Here is a 27,645-nt window from a genome sequence, read left to right as displayed (position 1 = left end):
CACAGGTACACCACTGGACTGCAGCGTCTCTCCTCTTTCCATCTCTCTTCAGCTCTTCCTCTTCTTTCTCTCTAACCCTTTTTCTTCATGTTATGGATTAAAAGTCTCCACTATAAAAGACAATTACTGGAGTAGCTTCGCTGGGCCATGTTAAACCATCAAAGTCGAACGGGTTGAATTCAGTGTTGGGTTGTGTAGCCAAGATGAGAGATGAGCACTTTTATTGCCATTAATAAACATTAATGTTTTTATTGCATTAATGTTTATGCTACAGTATGTTGTGCTTTGCCAATGTGTGTTGTGCATGTCTGTGGTTTAATTACATTTCCCATTTGCAAACTTGGCATATGCATGTATTTATTGCTCCGCTTTCCAGTTGTTTCGTGGAAACTGCAGTTGCAGTCAGATGACGATGTGTGAAACCCGGTTATGAAGGTGGAGAGTGTAAGACAGAGGGTACCTTCTTGCGAACTAGGGACATGACTCCAATCCTGGTGAGGACATGCTGGCGGGACAGGCCCTCCCTGGGGACCCCATCCGCAAAGGTCTCCGCGCCATCGGCCCCCGGCTCACACAGGTGACGCATGAACAGGGACACGTACGCTCTGGGAGAGACAGGGAAGAAACAGGGAGGAAGGGAGAGGTGGTGGGGGGAGAACAGGGAGAGAAGCAGGAAGAGAGAGTGAGGGATCAGCAGATACAAAATGCACAGCCAACAACAGCAGCATCACCGTCATGGGTCAAGTTCAAATCTGTAAAACATTCTGGGAGCACATGCAAACGGGCAAATTTTAAAAACCTGCAAAAAAAAATAAATGAATAAGGGAAGGATTTACAAATTGTGACTGTGCAAGTCTAATAAAGTAATAAAATAAACTTCTATTAACTTAGGAAAGAAAGAGCATATCATCTATAACTGAATAAAAACATTCTATGAGATCTACCTACAGGACCACATTCATCAACACATTCCGCACAGGCGCTGTTCATTTCAGGTGACAGGAGTGTCCCTTTTAGAAAGCAGCCGTAGTGGAGGTATACCTGAATTCCTTCTCACTCTTCCCACGCAGGTCTCGCACCAGCCAGTGGGAGTTGAAGGCGTCCTGGGGGGGCATTCCCCAGCGCATGATGGCGTTGAGGAAGGCCTTTCGCTGTCGGGCATTGAACCCCAGCACCTGCCAGCAATCAACCAGGCAGCAGCAGTCACAAAACTCACCAAGTACAACAAAGATGCTTAGGAAGAATTAAAAAAAAACACTTATCAGGAGCATAGTGTTTTGACTGGAGGTGGGAGGGAGGGCTCCAGTTAGAAGTCCAGCAGACTATTATCAAATCCACAGATATGACAGACCAGACAGAGATGGCCTGTGCCGAGCCCCAGCCTCCACATTGGAAAGGCTCTTTATCAGGCTGTGGTGTGCACAGTGCCTCAAGGAGGTAACATCTATCTGGACCAGGTACTTTTCAAAATCGGGCAACAAACTGAGAACGGGTTGCTTCCGTAAAATAGGCACATTACACATCCAGATACATCAATACACTGGATACATCATCGAATTATAGTCCAAGGCGTACGGCAGACAGCAGAGATAAATATTACCACAAAAAGTTAATAGTGCATTTAAAACGAGCTGTCGTGATAAACATGAATTGATTCCTGGCCTGCAGGCCCAGCAGTGACACTCCCCTCCCCTCTCTTACCTCGATGTTCCCCCCGACTCTTGCCAGCAGAGGGGGCAGGGGCTTATCGCGGTCACTCTTCAGCTGTCTCCGAGACTGCCGGCGCCCCCCTGCAAAACAACACAGCCCTCACCACCAGGAGCCGCGCCAAACGCCGAGCGAAAACAAAAAGGATGACCACACAGAAATGCATGCTGTGGGTCCAGTCTGTATCTGTATTACTTACAGTATATACCTTTACTCATGATGACCTCATCTTGATCTACAGTGTGCAGGTGCACCACATGTGTTCTACAGTTACCATTCTTGCTCTGTTTTCAGCATTACTTTATGTGTTCCACATACTTAATATACTGCGTAGCTTAAATCACATCAGCAAGAAGATCAACTCATTGTGAGAATGTAAAAGGAAGATTAAATTAATAAAACACAGAGCCAATTACAGATCACCCCATTATAAAGCAATGGAAACAACAAAAAACACTCCTTATAGAAAAAAGGTCTTTTCTATATTTTCAATAATTTCTGCACTACAAGAATTGATTTAAAATAGACACAGCGATACAGCACTTTTTGGCATCCTGCCCCTTCCAGTGAGGGCAGCCCTGTCACACACCCACCTTCTGGCCTCTCCTCAAAGTCTTCATCCTCGTCTTCAGATCCCACGGAGTACTCGGACTGATTGTCTGAAAGATCATCTTGCCACTCTGAGCCACAGATCAGAGAGAAACAGTACAGTGCAATCATTTCTGCAGTATACCCTGAGGCAGTGTCCTTAAGTACTACTGCCCTGATCCTGCTGAGCACTAGGGGGCAGCATGAGCAACTGCCCTCACTGCAATTTACACTGGGGTGTTTTGATTACTGTAGCCTGGCAAGCTAAAAGGTAATCCGTACTGCACTGTCAAGAGACCACTGTTCTTTGAATACCATTTGCTCATTCTGTGCTACAGCACTTAAATAACGCTTTTAAATAACAAGGAGTTATTATTGGGTATGACTAGTCATTGTTTTTTTTTTCAAAAATATTTCAGACCTTGGAAAGAAAGCAAATTCCTGAGGAGCCTGAGGTTCCGCAAGACTAGGATCACCTTTACTGCATTTCTCTAAATCTTTTATAGTTTAAAACTGGGGCAAAGAGTGTTATTTGTGGCAAACTTAACGATTCTCCCATTCTCCACAGGTACTAAGCTGCAGGTCATTTAAAGGGATCTAGAAAAGCTGTCTGAACTCTGAATCTCAAGGGATCGACAGGAGTGTGTTGCCTTAAATAAAACCCATCCCATGTCACACGTGCAGACTAACAAAGGTGAACTACATATGAGCAGCATGTTGGACTGTCCATGTCGGACTGTCCAGCTGCAACCCCTAGCTGCAGGGCTGTGTTCTCCTGTGGAGGGGAGTGCACTTATACCTTGGTCCTCCTGGGAGGTGTCGTTATAGTTGACCTGTTTGCGGATCCTCTTGCCCTTGCCCAGATTCCTGGCCAAGTCTTCCTGTTGCTGCTCATAGTGGTGCCTCAGCAGCTTCTCCCAGTAATCAGGGTCCACGTTCTCCTCCTGCTTGATGATCTCACGCTGAACCTCCTCCTGGACAAACACACAGCAGCACCAGGGTGTTTACACAAGGCTCCAAGTGCTCCAGTAGTGCAAAAACTCTTGTTCTCTATCCCATGTGTGCAGCATATGTGATACTGGGAATTGGCTCATACATTGTCATCAAAGTTTGTTGCAATGAGTAATTTAACCAGTTCAATGGCATCAGGAACCAAGCCTAATGCATTTCTTGGAATCCCCTACTAGTTTGTAAACTGTGATCTCCAGTAACTTAAACTGCAAACAATTTCACAAGTGAAGCAAAACTTCTTTTGGAATCTTGTACAGATTCCTTAAATGCAAAGAATTATAGATGCAACTCTGCTCCAGACTAAGCAGACCACTCCGCTCCATAAACAGTTCTTCAGTCTCTAGACTTTAAATTCCAGCTTATAAACAAGATGATTGCTTAAAGGAAATGAAAACTAGCTAATGTTAATTTCATCCACTTGAAGCTGTGTTTAAGATGGACTGTTGCGAACCAATGCTCACCTCCCCATCCTCCTCTCTGACCACATACTGCGCCACCTTAAAGGAGCTCAGGTACTCGTTCATGTTCTGCAGCTCGGTGTCGTCAGTGGCGTCCTGGCTGCGGTCCAGCAGTTTGGAGATGGCATTGTCATCATAGTGGATCACACTGCCCTCCTCTCCGTCTTTATTGTCACCTGAACAGGGGGACACAGTCAGCTCTGTCACCGCCCCAACAAACCCACCTATTCTGAGTGCTCTTATTACTTATCTCAACACTGCTTTGCATGTTTCAGATTACTGTGCAGTTTACTGTGTTCTCACTTACATTTCAGCAACATTTTCTGCACTACATATTCATATTCTTTTTTGAATTGACATAATACAGGCCTGTGTAAGACAGACACAGTGCTCTGATAGCTCTGTACAGGAGACATGCATACCACAAGCATCATGTCCAAGTGGGGTGAGGCACTGAGAGGTACCAGAAAACTGAAATGAGCTGCACAGCACAAATGACCAAAACCACGATGTGATGCCACTTTAGCTCTGTTAAAAGTAAAAATGCAGTGTTTTGGATATGTCTTGAAAACTGTAGACCATATCTTGGATATGTATACTAGAAAAGGGCTGCATGTTGTTCATATCATCATTTGTTTAGCAAAGGCCCTTGTCCTGGGTAACTTACCATGTTTAAATTAAGTGCCAGTACAAAGGAAACGAGATATGACATGCAAGAATAACAAAAACAGAAAGACTCAGTACTGTTATGGATGTGCTGTATTAAAGTAGTTTTGACATAGTGATCGTATGCTTGTGAGGCAATGCAAAGAAGAAAAACAGGGAAAGCATGAACACAGCAGTGAGGGGGGAATTGCCTGTACAGTATGTCATAGCAAAGCAAGTGCATTTGGACTAAGTGGCCGATTCCACTGCGTCAGGAAAGGGACACTTCAGCAAGGCACGGCTCCACACAGGCATTGTACCATTGGCTCTTGCTCCTTCCACATCATCCTTGAATAGCTCCTCAGTGCCAAACTTGAGGATGTCGTCCAGCTCCTGCTTGGACATGGACCCTGTCTTGGAGCCCAGGCCGGGCCGCACCACCAGGTGGGTCAGCATCATCTTGCGTTTGGCCACCTGGGTGATGCGCTCCTCCACCGAGGCCCGCGTCACGAAGCGGTAGATCATGACCTTCTTGTTCTGGCCAATGCGATGGGCCCTGCTGAATGCCTGAGGGAGCCAGAGAAAGACAGGGGGGCACTACTGAGGTGACGGATGGTCGATAAAGTACAGGACTCCCTGGAGAGCCCACTACAGGAGAGCACCTGGACAGTTTCTCTTACTCAGTGCTGCGTGCTCTGAAGGGCATTAAAGACACACCTTCTATACTTCCTACAAACATATTCTATAGGAATCTATACACAAAAACATAACATTCTAAGGCTCTCGTGTTACAAATGTTTACATCTGGATGAGATCCATGTGATATGCCCTTATGTAAGTCTTTGGACTATGTTGGTTCTGAGCTTTTTCCAGCCTTTCAGTTGTCAAAAGACACCATACATGCATGTGACTGTGGGCGACTCTACCTGTATGTCATTGTGTGGGTTCCAGTCAGAGTCATAGATGATGACAGTGTCCGCCGTGGCCAGATTGATTCCCAGTCCTCCAGCCCGTGTTGACAGCAGGAAGCAAAACTGCTGAGCCCCCGGAGCTACAAGTGAGGGAAACAAGAGGAGTGTGAGTATGTTGCCCTCATGTGGAGTAAAGCTGTACTGCACTGAGCTCAGCACAGTTTCCTTTCCATCCATAAAGGAGATAATACACAGACTCTTTTAATTACACTGAAAATAACACATTGTTGTGAGATGATCCAAATGAATTTTACATCATTTCTGAAATATACTGAAACCGGTACACTGAACATTCTTCTGGGAAACTGGCTATATATGATTAACACAAGTCCTTAGACGGGTTTGTAAGTCACTAGTTGCACACTGTTGGTTCACAGATTCACTCTGCTTGGTCTTTTCATTGCAGAGCCAGGAACTACTGCAGTAACAACAAATTAACTGGCAAACTACTAAAAGATTTGTATTCTGTTATTCAGAGATATTTACAAAACCAACTAATAGCTCGTCTATCATAACAAATTGCTGAAAACACAACTGCAATTTCATCATCTGCCTCCACCACACCCTACATGAAACCAATCATTTGCTAGGAGGAATCTCTCCAATCTCTGTTTTCTTGCTTTGCTACATGCTGATTTCCTGGGCAGCCAGTACCTACTCCTCCACTGTCAAGCTAGGGGTCTATCAATCTCAAGGCCCTATAGCCTGAGGACAAAGCTCACCGTTGAAGCGGTCAATGGCCTCCTGTCGCAGCCCCCCAGTGATCCCCCCATCAATCCGCTCATACTTGTAGCCCTCGTACTCCAGGAAGTCCTCCAGCAAGTCCAGCATCTTTGTCATCTGAAAGCACATAGAGGCTGAATCCGCAGGACAAACACCCACACATTCACACGGATACACACCCTAGTCTGCCACGAGATGCAAGAGAGACAGCAAAACAGATCTGCACTACGTGCACTGAAAAATACACTGACCTGGGAGAAGATGAGCACTCTGTGTCCTCCATCTTTCAATTTCTTCAGCATCTTCTGCAGAAGAGTCAGTTTGCCAGAGGACTTCACTAACAGATTGCCATCATATGAGCCATTGGGCAGCACCGGAGCCTCCTGCAGGCACAGACAGCATATACTTGGTTCAAACCATATCATATCGCTATGAATCAAGGGTTAAGACAGGTGATTTAAATACGTATTTCTAATAGAACCTCAGTCCAGCTGAGCCCACCACTATATTAACAGTGTCAGAAAACAACACCAAAGAAGCTATACGTTGATAGAGGTTTGCAGTGGGACTGGCAGAAGTCGGTAACTTCACCATTAGATGAAGCACCTTGCTGTTGCAACCACGATAAATGAGCGTGACCAAGTAAGAACAGGGGTGTGGTCAAGTGCAGCACGTGACTTTCACCGGTCAGCTGCGGTGCTCGGGTGTGCCGTACCACAGCTGCCACAGGGAACAGGTAGGGGTGGTTGCAGCACTTCTTCAGGTCCATCATGATGTTCAGCAGAGACACCTGGTTTCCGCCCCCCTTCGAGTTCAGTGCCTCAAAGTTCCGTGTCAGGATGAACTTGTAGTATTTCCTGCAGGTCACAGGGTCAGAGAGGGTCTGGCTTAAAAGGTGCAGCTGCAGGACAGAGCATGCACGAATCTGTCCATCCCATTTCTAACCGTTTCATCCAATTCAGGGTCGTGGGGGAGCTGGAGCCTATTCAGGCAAGCAACCGGCACGAGGCAGGATACACCCTGGATGGGACGCCAATCACAGGCACAAACACGCACACATTCACACCAGCCACAATTTTCCCAGAAACCAGTTAACCTACCAGTTTGTCTCTGGACTGCGGGAGGAAACCGTAGCACACGGAGGAAACCGCACAAACACGGGGAGAACATCCAAACGCTATGTGGATAGCACCCCAGAATCGAACCCAGGGTCTCGGCATTGCAATGCCGACCACTGTGCCACCATGCTGCCCCAAACTTCTGTGATTGTTTTAGAAAGCTAGAAGTGGGATTTGAGCCTGTGCTCCTGGAAGCATTTCTGCTTATAAGGCAATGGTTTAGCCCGTGGCAGAAGCCCATGGAGCTATCTGGGCTATCTTCCAAATTGTTCATTTATATTAAAAATCAATTGATTAAAAAATTGTGTCAGTTGTCAAGTAAAACTAATTCACAAAGACACTTAATACATAATAGGAGTTACAAGTGAGATGTGGCTATTTGGCCGATGTAGCTCATTTGGAGAGCAAACAAAGGATATTCAAGCTAATGTCAAGCTGCTTCATACTTCGGAAACAGGAATGTAGCTTTGCAACTCTTTTTCATCATACAGCAACTCAAATGTACACGTTTAGGTCCCCTTTATACATTCAGAAACAGAACGGCACTGGCAGAGACGCCCCGGATGTGAACATGTGGTCACTCACTTCTGCATGGGGCTGAGCTCCACCCTGACGATCAGCTCTGTCTTGGCTGGCATGTTCTTGAAGACATCCGCCTTCAGCCGGCGCAGCATGTGAGGCCCCAGCAGATCGTGGAGCTTCTTGATCTGGTCTTCCTTGGAGATGTCAGCAAACTCCTCCAGGAAACCTTCCAGGTTACTGTGCGGACACAGGTACGGTATGTGACAAGCTAAAGACACTGGACATGTCAGATTCAATGTCAAAAAACAGCTGACTGGCAAATCAGATCAGCTATCCAGGAAGCTACTGCAAGACGATCACAGCTAACAACACATGATGCTTGTCGTGTTAAGAACATAAGAACATGAGAACATAAGAAAGGGTATAAAAGAAAGCAAACCATTTGACCCTTCTAGCCTGCCTGGTACTTAGTTGTCCATTGATATAACGATTTAATCCAGCAGTATCTTTCAAGAAGCCAGGGTTTTAGTTTTAACAAAAAGCATGGATAGCTTCTTGTATACTCCCATAATCCTTTGTGTTAAGAAGTGCCCCCTATTCTGAAATTGAAATGCACTTCCATGTACTGACCTTTGTGACCTTCGGTTCATGTTTCTCTATTGGTACCACTGTTTTTTTAACTACCTTTGAGGATTCTGGTCCAGCTCCACTGGTAGTCTTTTCTCTTTAAGACTAATAACCTTTATTTATAAAGTGCCTTTCCAAACCCATGTACATAGTGATAAAGAAAAGGACAAAAAAAGTACAATAAAAAGTGAAAGAAAAAGTAAACAAGAACATACAGATTAGATTGCAGGACAAACAGATGCCCCATTAAAAAGGTGTGTTTTGAGTTTATATTTAAATAGAATCATTTGTCTCTCGAAGATTCAGAAGAAAGGCATTCCATAACAATGGAGCAGGATCAGAAAAGGCATGGTCACCAGTAAAAAGAAAGATAACCATAGCCTTACTTGAAGCGCTCTGGGGTGAGGAAGTTGAGCAGGTGAAACAGCTCTTCCAAGTTGTTCTGTAGAGGGGTTCCTGTCAGCAGCAGCTTGTAGTAGATCTTGTAGCCATTAAGAACTCGAAAAAACTGTGGGATATAGTGAAATACTACGCTGCTTAACTCAGCAAGCAAGGCTACCTGCAAGACACTTGGAGACAGTGGCTCTGAAACTAGCTGAACTTGACAGAATGCAGTGTCAAGTTGAACTATGTTTAATTACATACGTGAAACTGTTCTCAATAATTTACATTACCTAAGTATTTTGCAGCTACAAAATTTAGAAGTTATCTTCTTCATTGTTATTTAGCCGTGTCTAATTTACAAAACTCTGTAACAGGCTACAAAATAATGAGAGCCCAGTAACTTACTTTGAGATCACTTGACAATATACAGTAGTTGTAACTGCATCCTTTAACTGTCCATGAAAAACCAGGTGGCAAGCCATCACACTGTCATGAAGTGATGCGATTGGCTGCCTGTAAATATGCCCTACCTTTGATTGGTTGTTCTTGAGGCGGTGAGCCTCATCCACCACAAGGCAGGCCCAGTCGATGGAGCCCAGAATGGCCTGGTCAATGGTAATCAACTCGTATGATGTCAGCAGCACATGGAACTTAATGGGTGTGTCCTTCTGCCAAAAAAGTGGAAAGAAGCAACTTTCACATTAGGCACCGGTCAGGATGGGCTTTCCTGAATTCTGTTACAACGAAAGAAGCTCTGCTCCAGGCTGCCCACCTTCATGCGGAAAACCTTGCGGCCGGTTTTGATGGCACTGTCCTCGAAGGTGAACTCGTTCTCGCGGATCACGGCACGACTGTCCTTGTCCCCCGTGTACGTCACCACGTAGAAGTGAGGGGCCCACATCTCGAACTCTCTCTCCCAGTTAATGATGGTGGAAAGAGGGGCGCTCACCAAGAAGGGGCCCTTCGAGTGACCCTGAGAGGCCCACAGACAAAAACCATCATAAGTTTACACGCTGGATCACAGTGTCTTTTCAATAAGGTTCTGCCACCATGTACAGCACTTTCACTATGCCCACGGTATTCCAACAACAAAGACAGGTGTTGAAACAGAAATCCTTTATTATAATATAGAATCTTTTTTATGTCCTACAGAAGCTGATTAAGATGAAAGAAAGCTTGGCTACCTTTAATATACTTGCAGTTTCAACTTTTACTGTTATGGTAAGTTTTAACTATTGTATAATAGTAGTAGTATAGTAATAGTATTGGTTGTATAGTACTAGTTATATCTATTTTACAAGGTCGTCCCTATATATATCAATCTGTTTGGGTATCTACACAAGTGGAAGCAAGAAACAAGAACATGCATACCTTTGAAGTGAATATAGACGTTGTCAGCTAGTCAGAAAATATCAATTCTGCACTTATACCAATGTCAATGCAGAAGCTACAGGCAAGGAGATGCATGAAACACAAGAGGCTTGACCCCTAAGCCCACCTCCTTATACAGCGAGTAGAGGAAGACAATGGTCTGTACAGTCTTGCCCAGCCCCATCTCGTCTGCCAGGATGGTGTCAGTGCCCTGAGCCCAGGAGAAGCGCAGCCAGTTCAGCCCCTCCAGCTGGTAGGGGTGCAGGGTACCCCCAGTGGCATCAATATACCAGGGCTGCTTGTCAAACTTGATGGTTGGCTGGTGACAGGGAAGAAGAGGGCGCCAGTAAAGACAAATGAATCAGGTTTTCACAGTCCCTCTAGATCTCAATCCACAGGTTCTACAGCACAATTACAGACAGTTTTTGGGAGCTCCGCTGGGTCATTCACAGAGCTCCTTCAAAAAACCTGCCCAGACCAAATCAAGTATGAGAACACCATGAGACAACGAAGGAAAAAAAAACAAAATGCATTTCTACATTCAAACCCCAGTTTCCGGTATGCCTGTGAAGACCCAAGTCACCACCCAAGTCAGACAGATGACAAACCTGACCTGTCAAATGCCCTGTCCCCTAATGTGGGAGATCTGAAGGCTCTCAAGTAAAAGGCCAAGTAATGTTATTATCTGAACCTACAATGAGCTCTGACATATACTGAGAATTGGCAAAGCTGTGTCCTGTCTTTGCATTTGCATTTTCTACAAAGAGGATTCTTGTCTTGTTTTTGGCCAAAGTTTTGCAGCCCTGGTCACAGGTGCCACGTGGCAGCGCCCCCTGGTGGTGCTCACTCACGTCGACGATGGGGGTGTCGGGGGGCCTTTCCCGCTTCTCTTCACCCTTGGCTTTCCTCCCCATCCTCACTCCCAGGGGCCTGATGTCCTCCCCCAGCATCTGCTCCCTGTGAGAGCACCAGGCAGACTTTACACACGGGGATCGTCACCGAGAGACACAGACATCGCTCTGGCTGAGAGCTGGGCACAATGCTGACGGTGCTGAGCGGATCTCACTGAGCAAGAAGAGGATCTAAACAGTCAGCTCTCAGAGCACCTTTTTACATCACCTGTTTCAGTGGTGAACACAATTGGCTCGACATTATGTCACATTTTAAACAGCATCCTGAGGTGGTTATTCATGTACTGCTTATGCACTAATCTCACTTAGACATTTATCTTTTTTAAACACAGTGCATTTTTGCACTTTGCACACACCTTTACCATTCTTCTACCATGGAGTTATCCTGCTTTGTCATGCCTGCTACCGTGATTTCATTACGTTTAAGCTCATTTTACTCTGCTCTTCCCGTCGTATTGCAAAGTAAGACGTGCAGTAGGTCTGCAGTAGGCAAGCTCACCTGTGGTCCCAGTAGGCTTGTTTGAAGTTTTCGTACTCTGGAACGTCAAAGTCATCGACCTCCCAGGTGCACTGGTCATAAGGCAGGTCCCTCCACTTTATCAGGTAGTGAACATCTCCCTTCTTATCAAAACTTGCACACACACAGCAAGGGAGATAAGCACAAAGTCAGGAGGACAGTCTAGCCTTTTCTTTTATATTTAAGAATGCAAAGGTACAATGAAGTACTGGTATAAAAATCTACCACACTAAAGTGGAACAAGTCAATGCTGTACCCCCCCATGTGGGGGTTCTTGTATAAGCATTCCTAATAATGAAAGGTACAAACGAAGTCAACCCAGTGGACCCCCGCAACAGCAAAGAAAAAATGATTTAAAAAAAATCAAATTAAGGAAATTAATGGAAATTAAGAGGAAGAGCCTGGGACTGGCAATTCCTTTTACAAACTGTCTCAGACACAGACTTCCTGGGATCTTAGAAGAAATGTCTGGATAAGCTGTTAGCAAACAATCAAGATGTGTCCAATGACTTCTTTTGGCTTGTGACCTTAACATTCTTAAGATGTGCTTTTAATCTCAAAACGCTCTTATGAGGCACAAATTACTTAATTGTATCTTTTGTTAACACCCCATTTCTACAGTGCTGGTACTTTCCCCCAGAGCAGACTGCCAGCCCTGAGCAGTGATCTGGGACAGATTTTCTTTCCATTCTATTGCAACGTCAGACCCACCACTCCTCCATTCACCTAATGGCTCTGTAATCGCTTCATTAGGCCTGGTGCCACATAGCTCTTCAGCAGCGGGGCTGAAGGGGCTGAAGAAGCTGCAGAGGCCAAGCCCCGGGCAGAGGCAGGAGGTCTGCGCTACCTGTGGTTGAGGATCCGGTGGATGATCATCCACTCTGGCTTGATGCCGTAGCGGTAGAAACGCTCCTCCATGGCGGCGTACTGCGGGTCCTTGCTCTTCCTCTTCTCGCTCTTCATGTCCTCGTCCCCGGAGCCGTAGTCGTACGGCGGCGGCTCGTCCATGTCGTTCTTGCGCTGGTAGTTGCGGTACATCACCGTGTGGTACAGCTCCAGCTGCACAGCAGGGGCAGGCAGAGAGACAGGCAGGCAGCCAGTGAAGCCCCTTCTCTTACACGCCTGGACGCGACAGCCTGTCTGTCTGTCAGAGGCACCGGTACCGACTCAAAACAAATGCTGAATCTTGAGAAGGAAGCTGGGCCTGGTTGGTACTGGGATGGGAGACCTCTAAATAAAACCAGGTTGCAGCTGTGAGTGGTGTTGCTGTGAGCAGCAGTAGGTGGTGCTCTTCCATCTGGATCAGTATTTTCAAACCGGTGGCACAGTATCATAACCAGAGACACTGTGCTGTAGGGGACTGCTGGCCTTCAAATGAGATGTTAAACCGCAAATCTGACTACGTGGTTATTAAAGATCTCACAGGAGGTACGTCTGAGAGCGCCTACCAAGGGCTGAGGTGTTAACACTGCCGTCCTGGACAAATTCTGCTCTGGGCTAGCACATTCGTGCCATCTAAATTCCCTCTCAGTTCAAATGGTGAATTAATTTCTCACCCTGGAGGGTGCCACATTACAATGGCAGATAAAGTGGGTCCCCTCCTATGTGTAATGTGCTTTGGGATCCTTTAGGATAAAATGTGCCACAGAAATGTGAAGAATTATTGTAATTAATGATATTAGCAAAGCCTAAACCAATGCAGGCAAGCTAGTTCCTTGAAATTAATGACCTATAACCAGTGTGCTGACTTCTCTACCTGGGGCTAACTTGCACATTTCTAGATTTGAGGCCCATGTGGCTGAACATTAGGGATTCTAAATCAATGGGCTGCCTTCATGTAACCTACCCTGGGGCTGGCATCATTCACAATAAATCATGCTATAAAATCATTTATTTCCTTTACAATTATTTGCCTATCACGATGGGGGCAGGGTGTGGGTGTGACTGACCACTGTCTCTGCACTCCAAAGGTTGGGAACACACTTACTTCAAGGTCCTTTTGTCACAATCCACTGACTTATATTTAGCTTTCCTCCCTTTCAACATTTAGATACCAGATGTGCAGAAATTACAGCCCGAAATAAAGACGAACCTTTCAATCTGAAGTGTTTCTCATAAGTTCCAAATTTAAGTCATTCAGCCACCTAACATGCCATAGCACTTGAACAATTTGCTTTCTATTGGCAGGAGATAAAATTATAGTATCATGGATTCAGACTCTTGGAACGCAATAAGACGAGAGTGCTATATTTACAGTACAAATCAGAAATGCGAAACAACAAACTTCTCTCCCTATACAACTAAAGGAAATGGTGCATGGCTAATTTTAAATATAAAAATAAAAAAATGTCATACTTAATTAAATGTATTAACTGGAAAAGATCACACAAAATACTCTTCACCGTGCTCTCAGTCTCTCAATATAGGCCAATAATGAATAGGTATCAAAAGTGGTTTTCAAAAAGGAAATTAAGAGGCTGTTTAGTTACAGTTATTTCTGCTCTCTCAAAAACGAACAAAAAGGCACAAGCCTACCTACACGCACAAAATATGGTCAGCTAATGTATACAACACACAAATTAAAAACAAACTCACGTTGCACGCTTAATAAGAAACTTTCCAAATGCTCATATGAACTAGTAAAATGCTGTTGTGATGATTTATTGAGTAGTTAACGGAGTTGTTTGGACCAGAGACAGGCGGATCAGCAGCTCACCTGTAGCTCAGTGACCCAGGAGCAGTGCCAGTAGGAGAGGCCGGCCCACTTCACAAACAGCTCCCTCTCAGGGTGGCCCTTCAGGGGGGGTTTGGCCAGCTGGGATGCGGGTTCCCCATCAGGGCCTGCGGGGGGCTCAGGAGGCAAGGGGGGGTCCCCCCATGTCCAGTGCAGTATTCGCTGCACTTTTCCTTTCAGAGGGGGGCACTGGCAATGACAGGAACAGAAGGAGAAGAAAACAGATCACAAACAGGAGAGACTGAAGGACACTAAGGGCACACAAACAGCAGGTCAAGGTGATCAAATTTATATTCATGAAATTGAAACGTCTCAAAGTCATGTTACATACGTAGTGGTTACTAGATACTTTTTCCATAAAATAAAAAGCAAAGTGGCAAAATACATAGGCATTTGTGGGGAAAATTCAGAACTGTTTTCTAAAGCAGTCCTTAGTCACAAGGAAGACTATTACATTATACAAGCCAAGCCTAAGCATGCCATATATTTCCATTAGAAACAATGAGCTGTGCTTCAGTGGAAGAGCAGACACTCCACACTGAATGAGCTCGCTCGGATGTGTCACAGACCAGGGCCGGCTGTGATTGGATGGAGGACATGTTACTCACCGTGCAGCGAGGGCACAGCCACTCTCCATTGGGTATCTCAGGCAGGGGCGGGTTGAGGCAGTGGATGTGATAGGAGGAAGGACAGGTGTCGCAGCACAGAAGCTCCCCTCCGTCCTTGCACACCCGGCAGAACTCCATGTGATCGTCCTCCTCCTCACCCACCGGCTCTTCTTCCTCCTCGTCCTCCTTAGGCTCCCACTGGATTCCCTCTTTCTCCTGCAAGACGGCCGCACACCACATTCCACCAGCACTTGTCAGAACCAAAGCCTTTCACAATCAACCATCTTTAAACAGCTGGTATCGACATTTAGTGGTGATTTAAGCTCCGTGTATAAAATGTGCCAATCCCAATACAGCTTCTGGCTGTTTAAAGATTATTTCTCTTAGGGTAAAGTACATTTCTGTTTTTATTACTGAACAAAAGCACTATTGAGACGTTGTAAGTTTGTCTCCTGCAGTGTGTGGATACCGGCAATCTTGCCTTTCACAGTGTAGGTAGTGCCAGCAGTGATATCACCCTGCAACTCACAACTGGCAACCCACTGAAGCTAGGGGAGACCTCCTGGGAAAAAGGTTTCTGCTGGAAGAAGTATTAGTGGGGCCAGCAGGGGGTGCTCAACCTGCGGTCCATGCGGGTCCTAATGCCCCAGTATAGTGACGGGGACGCTGTACTGTAAAAAGGCGCCGTCCTTCGGATGAGACGTAAAGCCGAGGTCCTGACTCTCTGTGGTCATTAAAAATCCCAGGGTGTTTCTCGAAAAGTGTAGGGGTGTAACCCCGGAGTCCTGGCCAGATTTCTCCCTGGCCTTCACCAAACATAGCCTCCTGATAATCCCCATCTCTGAACTGGCTTCATCACTCTGCTCTCCTCCCCACTGAGAGCTGGTGTGTGGGGAGTGTACTGGTGCACTCTGGCTGCTCACATCATCCAGGTGGGGCTGCACACTGGTGTTGGAGGGGAGTCCCCATGACCTGTCAAACACTTTTGGGAGGAGTGTCCAGAAAAGAGCTATATAGGTCTAAGGAATGATTACTAGTAGTATTATTATGGGATTTCTCTCGACCTGTAGGGGGAGGGGTGTGTGACGCGTCACCGAGCATGTGGGGGTGTACGGCGCCGCTCTCTTACACAGTGGGGGCAGCTCCACTTGCCCTCGGGGGCTTTCTCCAGCTCGGGGTCCAGGCACACCAGGTGGTAAGCCCGGGGGCAGGTGTCGCACAGGATAATCTCGCCGCCCTGCTGGCACACCTCGCAGTAGTCCTGGTGATCCGTCTCATAGCCATCCCCTTCTTCAACTCGAGAAAACACAAGCGACCATGCAATCACCTGCCCAGCAGACTCCCGGACTCGTGATCCTGCTCCCATACAGTACACACTGCTTGCAACAGTACACCCCAAACTAGACATTCCTTCAACTAGGAGGAAAGAGTTTCATATGACAGTTCAAACTCTCTTGGATACATCAAAACCAAATGTTTCTGCTGATGTTTTCACTGCTAAACCCCCTACAGTAACCGCAAGAGGCAAGGAAGAAAATTCTTTTGGAATTCAGTTCTGAAGAACACGAGAAGGCAGACTGCAAATCATGCTAAAAAATTAATTCCTTTTTTAAAGTGGTGAAATACTCTCACACTAGAAAAATGTGATAATTATGTGAATGTTAAATTGTTCTATGGTACAGTTCAAATCCAGCTCTAAGAATGTGTAGATACTTAAGGATATAAAGCAGTTGCTCTGGCTAGAATGGTCTCTATTTTCCAGACTGCTGTTTAAATCAGTTTAACACTGCCCCTCCATTCTTCCACATCTGCATCTCCTTCCTTTGTTACAGGGTTCAATGGGTTAGTATCAAGGGTGCCACTGTCACTAATGGAGAATTTACCTCTCAGCTCCTCAGAGTAGTGTTCTTCCCAAGACTACACAACAATCATTCTACCTCACCATCATGAGATCCTTATCCTATTATTTACTTATTTTGTCCCCTTAATTTCTATATGATGGTATTTCTGTGCCTATCACAGATTTCCAGTTACAGACTGTTATAGTCATGATTTCCACTGGGAAGTCACTAGGAAGCTCCCGTTGCCCCTGGCCTCATGGCATTATGAGCTTCCCCCTTACTTTTCTTCTTCTTCCGGCCCCTGCGCCCCTTCTTTTTGGGGGCCCCGGAAGCATCAGAGCGCACAGAGGCACTGTGGATGCTGGCGTTGTCGAAGTCGGACTCTTCACGATCCTCCTCCTCGCTCTGAGAATGAGAGAGGGGACAGAGGCCCGATCAGGAGCAAACACACGAGCGCACAAGAGGAACATCGACATCCCTCGCGCATGCACATGCAGTACCTGCTAGCTGAAGAAAGAAGCCACGAATCCCATTGGTTTTAAGAATTTCTAGGTACGATAACAATAAATTCTATAAGAGAACATTCAGGTTCATGTCACATCCAGCTACTCCCTCTTAACAAAATCAGATGTCTTTGTGGCTGATGAACACACAAGGATATATTTCCATGCTTGTATTTGTGCTCTCGGTCCCTGATCAGGATCCCTGCCGCTGTGCTGACCAGCTCCTGCCTTACCGAAGAGCCCTTTTTCCTCTTGCCACTCTGTGCCCCCATCTTCAGTTTCACCTTCTTGCCTTTCCCTTTCTTCTTGGCCTCCTTCAGGCTCTTGGTTTTCCTCCTCACCCCAGGCCCTGGAATGGCAGAGGCACTCAGGAGCTCAGAGGCTAGTACTGGCAATCACTTGAATGAGCCATCCACCTCAGCACACACAGTAAGCACGGACTGCTGTGTTAAACCCATGGCTTTCTAATGAAAGCCCTTCCAGCAGCTCAGCAGTAAAACCGATGTTGTGGAGTTTACAGCACTGAGTCAGAAAGAATAAGGCCTGAACACAACGGGGTAGTCGTTCCAGAAACCCTATCATTCCTGTCATAAGATAACTGGTATGAGATAAACTAAGTAGCTTTCTCCAATGCTTACTGAACCTTGGTTTGCTGCTAACTGACCAGTTGAAAAAGACTTGATGCAGTCCCAGATGTGAGCCACAGAAATAAATTCAACGAATTTGGTTTGATAAAGTTTTTTTAACATTCTGCTTTTAATTCTAAAATCATCCTTAAAAAGCAGTTCAAATAAAGCTGAAAGAAAACGAAAGTGCCAAAAAAGTCCAATAGAAAAAGAGAGGGTATCTGTAACATGACAGCAAGGTCTCGTCTGATTGGTACTCCTCACCTTTGCCTTCTTTTGTTTTGGCTTTTCTGATTGGCCCAGGCTGTGAGGGCTGCTGCATGCTGCTGACCGAGACCGGCGGTGCCACAGTCACCGTTTCCACGGCTGCGGCCACGGCGGCGGCAGCGGCGGCGGCCGAGGTGCCCTTGAAAGGGTTGTTGGCACTGAACTCTCGCCACTTGGCACCCAGCACAGTCATCATCTTGGACATGGGGATCTTAGGGTTCTTCTTGGCAATGAGAGGCCTGAACAAGCAGGGAGAGGAAGAGAGAGGGAGGAAGGACCGACAGGAGTAGAAACACACAGAGGGGAGGGGGACAGCAGAAGAGATTGAGAAGAAGATGCAGAGAAAGAGAGAGAAAAGGAAGAAAGAGTAAACGAGAGTGAGGGAGGTTGGGGGGAAGGAAGCACAGAATGATTGAAAGATCATGCACGCAAGAGAGTGAGGGGGCAGGAGAAAAGCAAAACAGACAGAGAGAGAATCATGGTATGGACTTAAACAAAAACAGTACACAGAGCCCTTACATGCCAGGAGGCACAGTGCACTCAATGTTGCACACAACCATTTACATCGCAAAAGGATTAAAACCATTTCTAACATGACTACTGTTCATTTTAATAGATTTGTAATGCCTCCCAGATGGAAAAGATTAAGCCAGATGAGACTGATAAACAGCAACAGACTCAGCCTGGCTATGAGACCACTCACTATACAGTGTGAGAACTGGGAAATCACAGCATATAAGCATAATTGCTGAATTAACAATTTTCTCTAGGTGATGTTTAGCATTTTGCAATATATGATCAAAGCCTGCTGTGACAGATAACCTAAAAAAAACAATAACAGCTCATAAAACTGAATCATAATTTCCTGGCATGCACTAAAATGTCTTGCCTATCTGTGAAAGAATATACCCTATCATGGTTTTTCACTATACTATTAACTTTGACATCACACTGATTATTAATCATGATTGCGCCAGGAAATGTTTAGGAACCAACGATCTCTACCAGCTGACCATGTAGGACAAAATGTGTCTTGTGGGATCTTCTTCTTTTATTCTAAATATTAATTTATTATATTGTCAACTCCAAACTGTATTCTTAATACCAGTTTTCCAGTGTCATCTTCAGCAGAGCACTGAATTCAACTGGCATGCTTAATCATTCCTACCATGGTATTGTGCAACATACACTTACACGGAGAACTGGCTGGGTATCCTTGGACAGCCAGCCCTGCTGCTTCCCAGCTCACCTCAGAAACTGGCTGAAGGCCTTGTAGTTGGTCAGGGTGCGATAATCCTCCTCTGAGAAGGCATAGTCCACATCTTCCAGACCCCACTCCTGCATCAGCTGTCCTGAAGACTTGGGCTCCTTTGTGAAGTGGGGGGAGGTTAGCGGAAGTACAAAAAGCAAAAATCAGAGCAACATGCAAGGAACCCTCATTTGGTCTAAACACATGACTCGACAAAGCCAGCCCATTGACGAGGAGAATCAGAACACTTCACGCAACTAGAAAGTTCCCCGGCCTCAGAGAACACCCACAGCAATCGAGCTCTGCTAATTAGTCTTCTACAAAATCCGTTCGGCACATCACATTGTCACAAAGGCAGCGCAAATTTTCTGCGCAAAATACACCATGACATTTTTGCACCCAAACCTGAATCTAATCAATATGGCAGTCCACTGAGATCACAGACAGAATGAAGGCCAGAGTCTTCACTGAGGGGTTAAGGGGGCCTTCCCCTCCCAAATCCTTAATATCAGACAGCACCAGAGTTAGATGATGGCGTATTTTGCCTCCTTATACATTTCTGCTGCAGCTGGTGCAGAGAGGGGGCCTTGGAGAATTTAATGGACTAATAAGAATTTAATTTCGTTTGATGGACACTCTTCCCTGGACTTACATCATCGCCAGCACCCATACAGAGCCGCTGACACAGAAGAGGAAGCTCTAGAGGAATGCTGCCTTCCCCACCCTTCCCACCTGTCCCATTCCAGGCTTCCTGACGCTGTCTCACCTTGAGACTCACGTCTTCATCCTCATCCTCCTCCTCGTCTTTCTTCCTGCGCTTGGTTTTCTTCTCTTTCTTCTCCCTCGGCTTCTTCTTCTTCTTTTTGACCGGCGAGTAGTCGCTGCCCTCGCTCTCCGACTTCTCCGCCTGCCCTTCCTCGCGCTCCGAAGCCTCGTCGGCGTCGCTGCCCCCGCCCTGCAGAACGCAGAGGCGCACAGAGAGGAAGCACAGAGCGGCACAGGGACGGCCATCAGGACCAACCAGGGCACCCGGCCCCTGCATGGACAGTCTGCACGCAGAGCTGTGGGGGACTGACCGTACTGGCTCCAGGCCTCTGGGCCGTTAATGACATGATTATCACATCTCTTTACTCCAGAGCATAGTTATTAGCCTCATTTCCAAAAGAAATTGCAGCAGTTCAAAGGGACAAATCTAGCAATTTAGGATCGCACATGCAAGAAGACATCAGGTCATTTTTCCAGCACTCAGGGAACAAGAAACAGCATCTGTTCCTGAACAAACAAAATTCCAGACAGAGATACTATACTGAAAAAAAACCTGTGAATATTACTTATTTTTTCAAGTATAAAACACCATGAGCAATTCTGCATTGCTAATTTACACTTTGACTTGACATTATTATCTTTTTTATTTTGTCTCGAACGGTTTCATAAAAGCCCTGTTTTGCAGTGATGTACAGTCGACAAGGGCAGAGAAACAATGACACAGTCACATCCATATTTTCTCTGTAATTACAGACAACTGTGCTGTTAGCAACACAAAACCAGGGCACGCAGTCCCTCAGCAATGCAGCCCACCAACGAACAGCCAATTCAAGCATCTACACTTGCAAATGAAAATACACATCTCTGTATTGTGTTTAAACACACAGAAAAGGAATCGGTTCCTAAAAAAAATGTTTTTTGCACTTTAAAAAGCTGGGCAGCAGGGTGGCTTGGGTGCCGTGTCCAGTCTCGGGGTGCTGCGTGGGAAAAGGGGGGGCCCTATGCGGACTGTGCTGGTACAGTGCAGCTGTGATGCTGTGCTGATCTGCTCAGACAGTGCAGCAGCTAATGTTGCAGCAAAGCACCAACCCAACAAGCCGCCCATCTGCGTTGCCATGGTTACTGAACTGTACAGTGTCTGGACTTCTTCCTGGCAGCCAATGAGCATGCACCACCCAATCAGACACGTTTGCATAACGAGCTTATTATGCGGCGGCTCATCGTTGCAGTGCCTGTATACTACTGCCTGTCTAGACAACTCTCATTTACTAACCTGGGGGGGACGACAGGGGGGTGCAGGAAGGGGAGGTGGGAGGTGCTGTAAGCACAGAAAGCAAACAGTGGATTCACAAGCAGTTTTCATACAACAGTATAGTACGGTTTACATTTCACCTGCCACTAACTGCCCGTTAATTGACAGGCCTTTTGAATTGATCAGCTTTAAAAAGCTGAATTTGATTTCTTCTGTGCTGCACCTTTGTTCAGCACACCCAGTATCACACATAAATAAGATGGAGACGGGATAAAACATTTTCACTGAGCATGTGGGCAACCCGTATGTTCAAATTCCCTTGTGTTGCTGCTCACATCTATGCTTAATCACATTCAAACGGTAATAACCAATTAAGATTTGGTAATTACATTTTCGCTTTTCAATTACATCGAAGTCTTTGTTCGCGGAAAAATCGCAGCCACTGGGGTCAAGAAGAACACAATGCGCCAAGTGGGTTCAAACAGGGGCATGGGGTGACCATGTGTATGGCAGGATCCCTCCTCTGCCCTGGACACCAGTTGTCAGCAAGGCCAGCTACAATCAAAGGGTGAGGAGGGCTGACTCACCTACAACTCCACACCATGCCATGGGCAATGAGTCAGACAGGGCAATGCTTTGAAGAGCTTGCCCATGCTTGGATTTCACCAACACCCCTGGTGTTCCCTTGAGCAAAAAGAGAGAGGGGGCCTGCAAAGGCTGATTGACCTTACTAAACCCTAGACTTCAAACCCTAGAACTGATTACAGGGCCAGGCCTTTCACAGCAGCAGCTGTAGAGGCTGAGAGGCTGCAGAAGACACAGAGGTGTCCGTGCAGCCAATCAGTGACCTTCCGTGCTGCCTGCTCCGCGCGGGCCACGGAACTCCACTTTGAAATGTAGACCCAGGGATTTCGAAGTACGAAGTCAGAGAGAGAGGACAGAAAAAAAAACCCAGTCCAGGTGAAAGAAATGGTCCAGGCAGTCTGGGTAGCGCTAGCAGTCCCCCAGCTAGGTCAGCTCTGTCTGGGCACGTGTAGGACGAGCTGGTGCTCTCGCTGGCACCGCCTGTGACAGAGCAGAGGACGGGCCGTGGTCTTGAACGATAAACTCCTAGAAGCTACAATAACTTTCCAGGACTGGTCCTTGAGTAGAAAACGGACTGTTGACAACGGGAGGCAGCAGAGACAGCGTGCAGAGAGAAGTGAGTGGATGTATCCCGCTCGCATGGAGACGAGGGGGTTTTCCATCTGCATTTCACAGGGCAGCCTGTCTCAGGCAGAGGGTGAGAAACCGAGGGAACGGAGCTACAGCAGCTGGGGGACTCCATACAGGATCAAGGGCTTCCCTGTGCTGCAGCGAGCGTCACTGATCAGAGGCCTCATCTGCCTTCCATTCCTCACCAGTGGAGTGGAAGTCAGAGCAAATTTGGTAGCAGTGGAAAGTTCTATGTACGTTTTCTCTAACAAAAAGAAAAGAAGTGCAATGCCTTTTGAGTCAACTGAGATTTTAGTTTGGCAGCAACTATTTCCATTTCATTTCATCATCAGAGTGAGATAAAAACACATTAAACAATTAGAAAGCATTTCCAATCAAAACAACTTCTCAGATTTTAAAGTTGTGGAAAACTTCCTAAAACAGCTTCCTCCAAATAACAATTTCAGAAATATCAATTTACTTGAATGCAAAATAATTAGATGCATTGATGTTTGTTTCATAGAGTCTTTTCAAGGTTTCTGCCACTCTGGAGTGCATTATTAATAAGCTGATAGTCCCTGAGCAGGAATTCATATTCATGTTGTTAAACAAAATGGCTCATGCTCTCAGATTGTTGTTACTGCTGGCTTTTTTCTAGACAGCCTAACCTGTTAGCACTGTATAATGATCAGAGGAAGTAAAACTTCTGCCTAAATCCTCCATACCGCAATGCCAAAAATATTCACATAAATCATCATCTTTCCCAGTGAGGTCCAAACCCAACTCGGGATCAAAATGTAAAATGTTCCACTTTTTCCTACAGTCTGCAGGTAAAGAGCTAATGTCTTCATAACCACAGTGTGGTGCCCAAGACTCTACCTGCTTCCTCTGGGCTGTCAGAAAAAGAGAAGGAGGACACATCCTACGGATGGACTGGACTGCAACAGAAAGCTGGCACATCCCAGCCCACTGAATGAGCAGCCAGAGCCAACCTGGGAATTTACCAGCCTAGTGGTGGAAAGGGCATCTCAACCTCAGGGTTCAAGAGACAGATCTGTGTGCTGAGGTCAACCGTACTTACTGTCTGTGACACACTTCAGGTTTTTCTAAATCTTACTAGTGCATTATACCTACCCACCAACATGTCTGGCTGCTTGTTCCAAACCACCACAGCCCATAGAAGCAGATGATTAGGATGATCTATTTGCTGCGGACAGTGATTAAGCAACAATATCAGATGAGGTAATGTGTAAAGCCTAATTTATGACTCCATTATTCAGAGTTGCTTCATCCCATAGATGTTAGGCTGGGATATACCCTGGATAGGATGCCAATCAATTGCAGGGCACACACAGACAGACAACTGAGAGGCACCAATTAACACAGTCTGCATGTTTCTGGAATATCAGAGGAAATCAGAACAACTGGAGAAAATCCAAGCAAACACGGACAGAACATGCAAAAACAATGCCACACAGATGGATCACAGTCCGGAATCTAACCCAGCACCCAAGAGCTGCGAGACAGCTACACGGCCAGCCATGCCACTATTGCACCCTTCATTTACACATTTTGTGTAAATCATCCGTAGCAGCATTCATGTTTAAAAGCTTATTAAAGTCTCCGCAAAAAAAGCCCCAGGATCAAGTCCCCTAATGAAGTTATTGTGAGAATCAAATGCAAAGCTGTGTGGATCTGGAGTTTTCCTTTGTTCAGAAATGCCTCAATTACAAGATTCTGTGTATCTCACATGCAGATAAGGCAGCTCATAGGTAGATTTTAAGGTACAGGCTCAGGATGCTGGATCAGCTCCACCCCAGCTCAATGCAAAGCACCGCTTCAGTTTTGCTTTTCTACAGAATCGCTTTGAAAAAGCTGCTAATGAACACAGCTCGGCAGAAGAGAGTTGTTCAGGGTTTACTGAAAAGGCAAGTTCAAACAGAAGGTATCAGACTGAAATCCCACACAACTCTAGAATACATGAGAGAGCATGGGGATCGGCTTGCACTGAGGGTGGTCTCCGTATCTAGGTGGGGGTCTGCCTGAGATACAGAGGGCTCCCCCTTCCACCCCACAGCCGCCAGGTCTGTGCCTGACTCTGGGAGGCACGCTACACACCAGCAGCTGAAATGATTCAGAAGCTGTCATTTGTGCAGTCTTCGTCTACCAAAGCTGTTGCTGCAGTCACAGATTTTTACTGTCCTTGGCATCATTTCCCTGTTTGTAACTGAGAAGTTGACAACGCAAATGTTTCAAGATCTTTCTTCATGCCTGTTATGCTAATTGATCCATTAGCACAAACACTGAAAATTTTCCCTCCCCTGAAAATCGCACCTGCAAGAAGATCAAGTTCAAGAGAACCACCCAGTACGTGGTGTGAATGGATGTGATTGCATGCCGTTCACAGTATGAATTCCCTAATGCAGAATTTTTAAATATGATCATTTTTTTCCCTGTAGGTCATGCAAAATTTACTTACATAAAAAACATTAAGACAGATTCAAATTCTTATTTCTAGTCCTATGTTGCACATACTGTAAGTCCATTCCCCCTGTGAATTTCCAGACTTTTATTGGCTTGCGTGCTCAAGAAAGCTAAACATGAGATTTCTGCACACCACCCTGACAGATGAACCCGAGACAGCGAGAGCATTGCTATACTATTAGTTCTGCTGCAAAGGGGAAGGCAGTGGTCTAACCTCCTTCTTCCTCTTCTTCACTTTGGGGGTCTTGCCCTCCTTCGGCTTGCGAGGTTTCTTCTTCTTGTGCTGTTTGACGGAGTCCTCCTCGGAGAAGAACCTCTCCAGAGATCCCAGCGCCATGGGTTCAGCCTCCTCCTCCTCCTCTTCCTCTGAAGACAGAGACAGGACACGGCTCAACCGCACAGCCTTGTTGAGACGATTCCTGCACAAAACACTCCACTGGAACAGCAGGTGACTGAAGGATCCAAACCTACAGAGCTCTCTTCATTATACAAGACTGATGACTTTTACACGAGAGATATCGCATATAGCATCACAACACACAACAGGAAAACCTACATCACTCATGTCGTTACCTGTTTGCATTCAGTGCTTTTCTGTTTGAGGTTCTACTATTCCATCTGTCTGATTTCTTCTCATCTTGAAGAGTGAAAAAAGTGACTACTCATCTTCTTTAACTGCACTTTTACAATTTTCACCATCCTTGTGACCCGGATACAAATTGTTACAAATATTTACATCTTTCTAAAGTTCAGGTACGTAATTATATCTCCATGGTTTTAGAAAAACAATGCATACTAATTTTAGATATTGATTAAATATTTTGGCCCCATTTGAATAATTGATCACTCATGACTGGTCATGACATTCTTGACAAACATTTACTGCCAGGATAAACACTGAATCACCTCATTAGTGATAGTTAATTAGGTACAGGCGATGAAGTGATTTAACTTGCTGAGTGTCAAGCCAAGTGAAAGAAAAATAAAAAAAATATTGCTTAAGAAATAAAAGAAGTAAAAACCTAATGGAACCAATTTGCCCTTCTTATCAAGAAAATAACTCCTTTTATACCGTCAGCACAGTTTGTTGGAGGCTGGACTGAATCAGTGCACTTCAATTCCCCCTCTGGGGTTTTCACAGCTAGTAATTTCTAACCTGGCAAGTCATTACAGCTAATCACAGCAACTCAGCAACACTGATGGTCCGAGTATGTAATGGTCTTGGCAGAAGTGACTAGTCGCTACAGAAATCTGCAGGAGTGATGGCAGCCTGACTTCACGGCGCTACATTGAACCGGTCCTGCGGCCTCACTGCCCTTTGTGCAAGGTTATGCACACATGACATTAAGCCAGGACAGCACACATTCACATACTGCTCATGTTAAAAAGGGTTAAGTGCAATGGGAGAATAGGACAGTTACGCCATGAATGCCCTACTCACCGGACTTGTGCCCCACTGGACATTTGCAGGGTAAACTGGACGTACATGAGGCATCTAGAGCTCAGAAACCCCTGAACAGTCTACAAGAAGAAGAGGGAAGAATCCCACAAGACACCATCTGTACCCTTGCACAAAGCATGTGTCACAGATATACAGTACACAGAGCTGTATTCTAATTGTGTCCACACGTGCGACTCCCTTGTGACTTTCACGGGGGCGCCCCTATTGATCAGCGCACTTGATGACAGATGTTAATCAGTACAACGAATTTACCTGTCTTGTCCGTGCAATAAAACGTCTGTGCACTCGTACCAGAAAAAAAAAATTGCTAGGAAGGAAGACAGATAGATGGGCTTGAGAAGAAATTTACCAAAAAAATGGCCCCACAACTGCTATTTTTCAGGAGCCTTCCTGTGCAATGTTATGTTAAGTACCCTGACAAATGAGGATGAAATGACTCGGTGTAGTGGGAACCCTCAGTGGCAGTCAGACTGGAGTGCAAGTGGGATTGTCGCTCGCTGGCACAAGGGCACTACAGACGAGACAGAAGCAGACTTCCCTCAAAGGCAGAGAGCCTGCATGCAGACTACAGACTTCAATGAAGCCAATGCCGGGCGCTGGGAAGATATATACTTGACTGTGAATCACCAAGGAAAAAAAAACGTTCTTATTACTAATTTACAGTGCAGACAGGAGACATGAAATATGCACGATGATTATTAAAGTCAATCTGCTAACTACCGCCTCTGCAACACCCTGCACCGCAGGAGCTGAGAGTTCCCCTCTTGCTGTGGAATCCATCCTCACATTCCACTTAACCTTCATTTAGCCAGGCTGGGAAGAGACATGCATGGACGCAAGACTTTTCTGCCACTCCAGAAATTCATCCGAAATTCCCTTGAGCTTTTGAAGTGAATAAAGCTCCATATTATAATTGATAAATTCAGACATTGTAGGTTGTTTTTTTGGTAACGCTTAAGTTGTATAAATAAGTGTCCAATAGCCCTTCTACTAAAATTCAATTTACAATCAATTAAAGTTCTACGCAAAGAATCTATACTGTTCATGTGTATTCTCACAAAGTTCATTTCAGCTCTCAGCACGTTTTCTAAGTCTTTGAAGTCATGG

The 27,645-nt window shown here is 45.7% G+C and overlaps 1 protein-coding gene across 5 annotated transcripts in view; it reads right to left on the bottom strand.

Moving 5' to 3' along the window:
- The window catches only part of chd5 (chromodomain helicase DNA binding protein 5), a 46,825-nt gene that overhangs the window by 11,385 nt on the left and 7,795 nt on the right, over nucleotides 1-27,645 (bottom strand). For 2 of the 5 annotated variants that reach the window (XM_088617104.1, XM_088617108.1), the window contains exons 2-29: nucleotides 25,291-25,442; nucleotides 20,148-20,336; nucleotides 19,382-19,500; nucleotides 18,130-18,371; nucleotides 17,473-17,588; nucleotides 17,018-17,141; nucleotides 16,025-16,191; nucleotides 14,896-15,111; nucleotides 14,270-14,476; nucleotides 12,401-12,612; nucleotides 11,536-11,667; nucleotides 10,977-11,082; nucleotides 10,253-10,444; nucleotides 9,527-9,727; nucleotides 9,285-9,422; nucleotides 8,757-8,878; nucleotides 7,807-7,980; nucleotides 6,819-6,960; nucleotides 6,355-6,486; nucleotides 6,103-6,220; nucleotides 5,336-5,460; nucleotides 4,730-4,976; nucleotides 3,768-3,940; nucleotides 3,095-3,269; nucleotides 2,301-2,387; nucleotides 1,702-1,790; nucleotides 1,042-1,175; nucleotides 461-605 (exon numbers count right to left, since the gene is read on the bottom strand). In XM_088617104.1, coding sequence (XP_088473230.1) covers nucleotides 461-605; nucleotides 1,042-1,175; nucleotides 1,702-1,790; nucleotides 2,301-2,387; nucleotides 3,095-3,269; nucleotides 3,768-3,940; nucleotides 4,730-4,976; nucleotides 5,336-5,460; nucleotides 6,103-6,220; nucleotides 6,355-6,486; nucleotides 6,819-6,960; nucleotides 7,807-7,980; nucleotides 8,757-8,878; nucleotides 9,285-9,422; nucleotides 9,527-9,727; nucleotides 10,253-10,444; nucleotides 10,977-11,082; nucleotides 11,536-11,667; nucleotides 12,401-12,612; nucleotides 14,270-14,476; nucleotides 14,896-15,111; nucleotides 16,025-16,191; nucleotides 17,018-17,141; nucleotides 17,473-17,588; nucleotides 18,130-18,371; nucleotides 19,382-19,500; nucleotides 20,148-20,336; nucleotides 25,291-25,442 — 4,376 coding nt within the window. The remainder of the gene's footprint in view (nucleotides 1-460; nucleotides 606-1,041; nucleotides 1,176-1,701; nucleotides 1,791-2,300; nucleotides 2,388-3,094; nucleotides 3,270-3,767; nucleotides 3,941-4,729; nucleotides 4,977-5,335; nucleotides 5,461-6,102; nucleotides 6,221-6,354; nucleotides 6,487-6,818; nucleotides 6,961-7,806; nucleotides 7,981-8,756; nucleotides 8,879-9,284; nucleotides 9,423-9,526; nucleotides 9,728-10,252; nucleotides 10,445-10,976; nucleotides 11,083-11,535; nucleotides 11,668-12,400; nucleotides 12,613-14,269; nucleotides 14,477-14,895; nucleotides 15,112-16,024; nucleotides 16,192-17,017; nucleotides 17,142-17,472; nucleotides 17,589-18,129; nucleotides 18,372-19,381; nucleotides 19,501-20,147; nucleotides 20,337-25,290; nucleotides 25,443-27,645) is intronic. The other 3 variants (XM_088617105.1, XM_088617106.1, XM_088617107.1) reach the window with 3 other exon arrangements.

Source organism: Lepisosteus platostomus, chromosome 23, assembly GCF_059453375.1.
Source record: "Lepisosteus platostomus isolate fLepPlt1 chromosome 23, fLepPlt1.hap1, whole genome shotgun sequence".
In the NCBI taxonomy this organism is placed as follows: Eukaryota; Metazoa; Chordata; class Actinopteri; order Semionotiformes; family Lepisosteidae; genus Lepisosteus; species Lepisosteus platostomus.
This window is presented reverse-complemented; position numbering and strand designations above follow the sequence as displayed.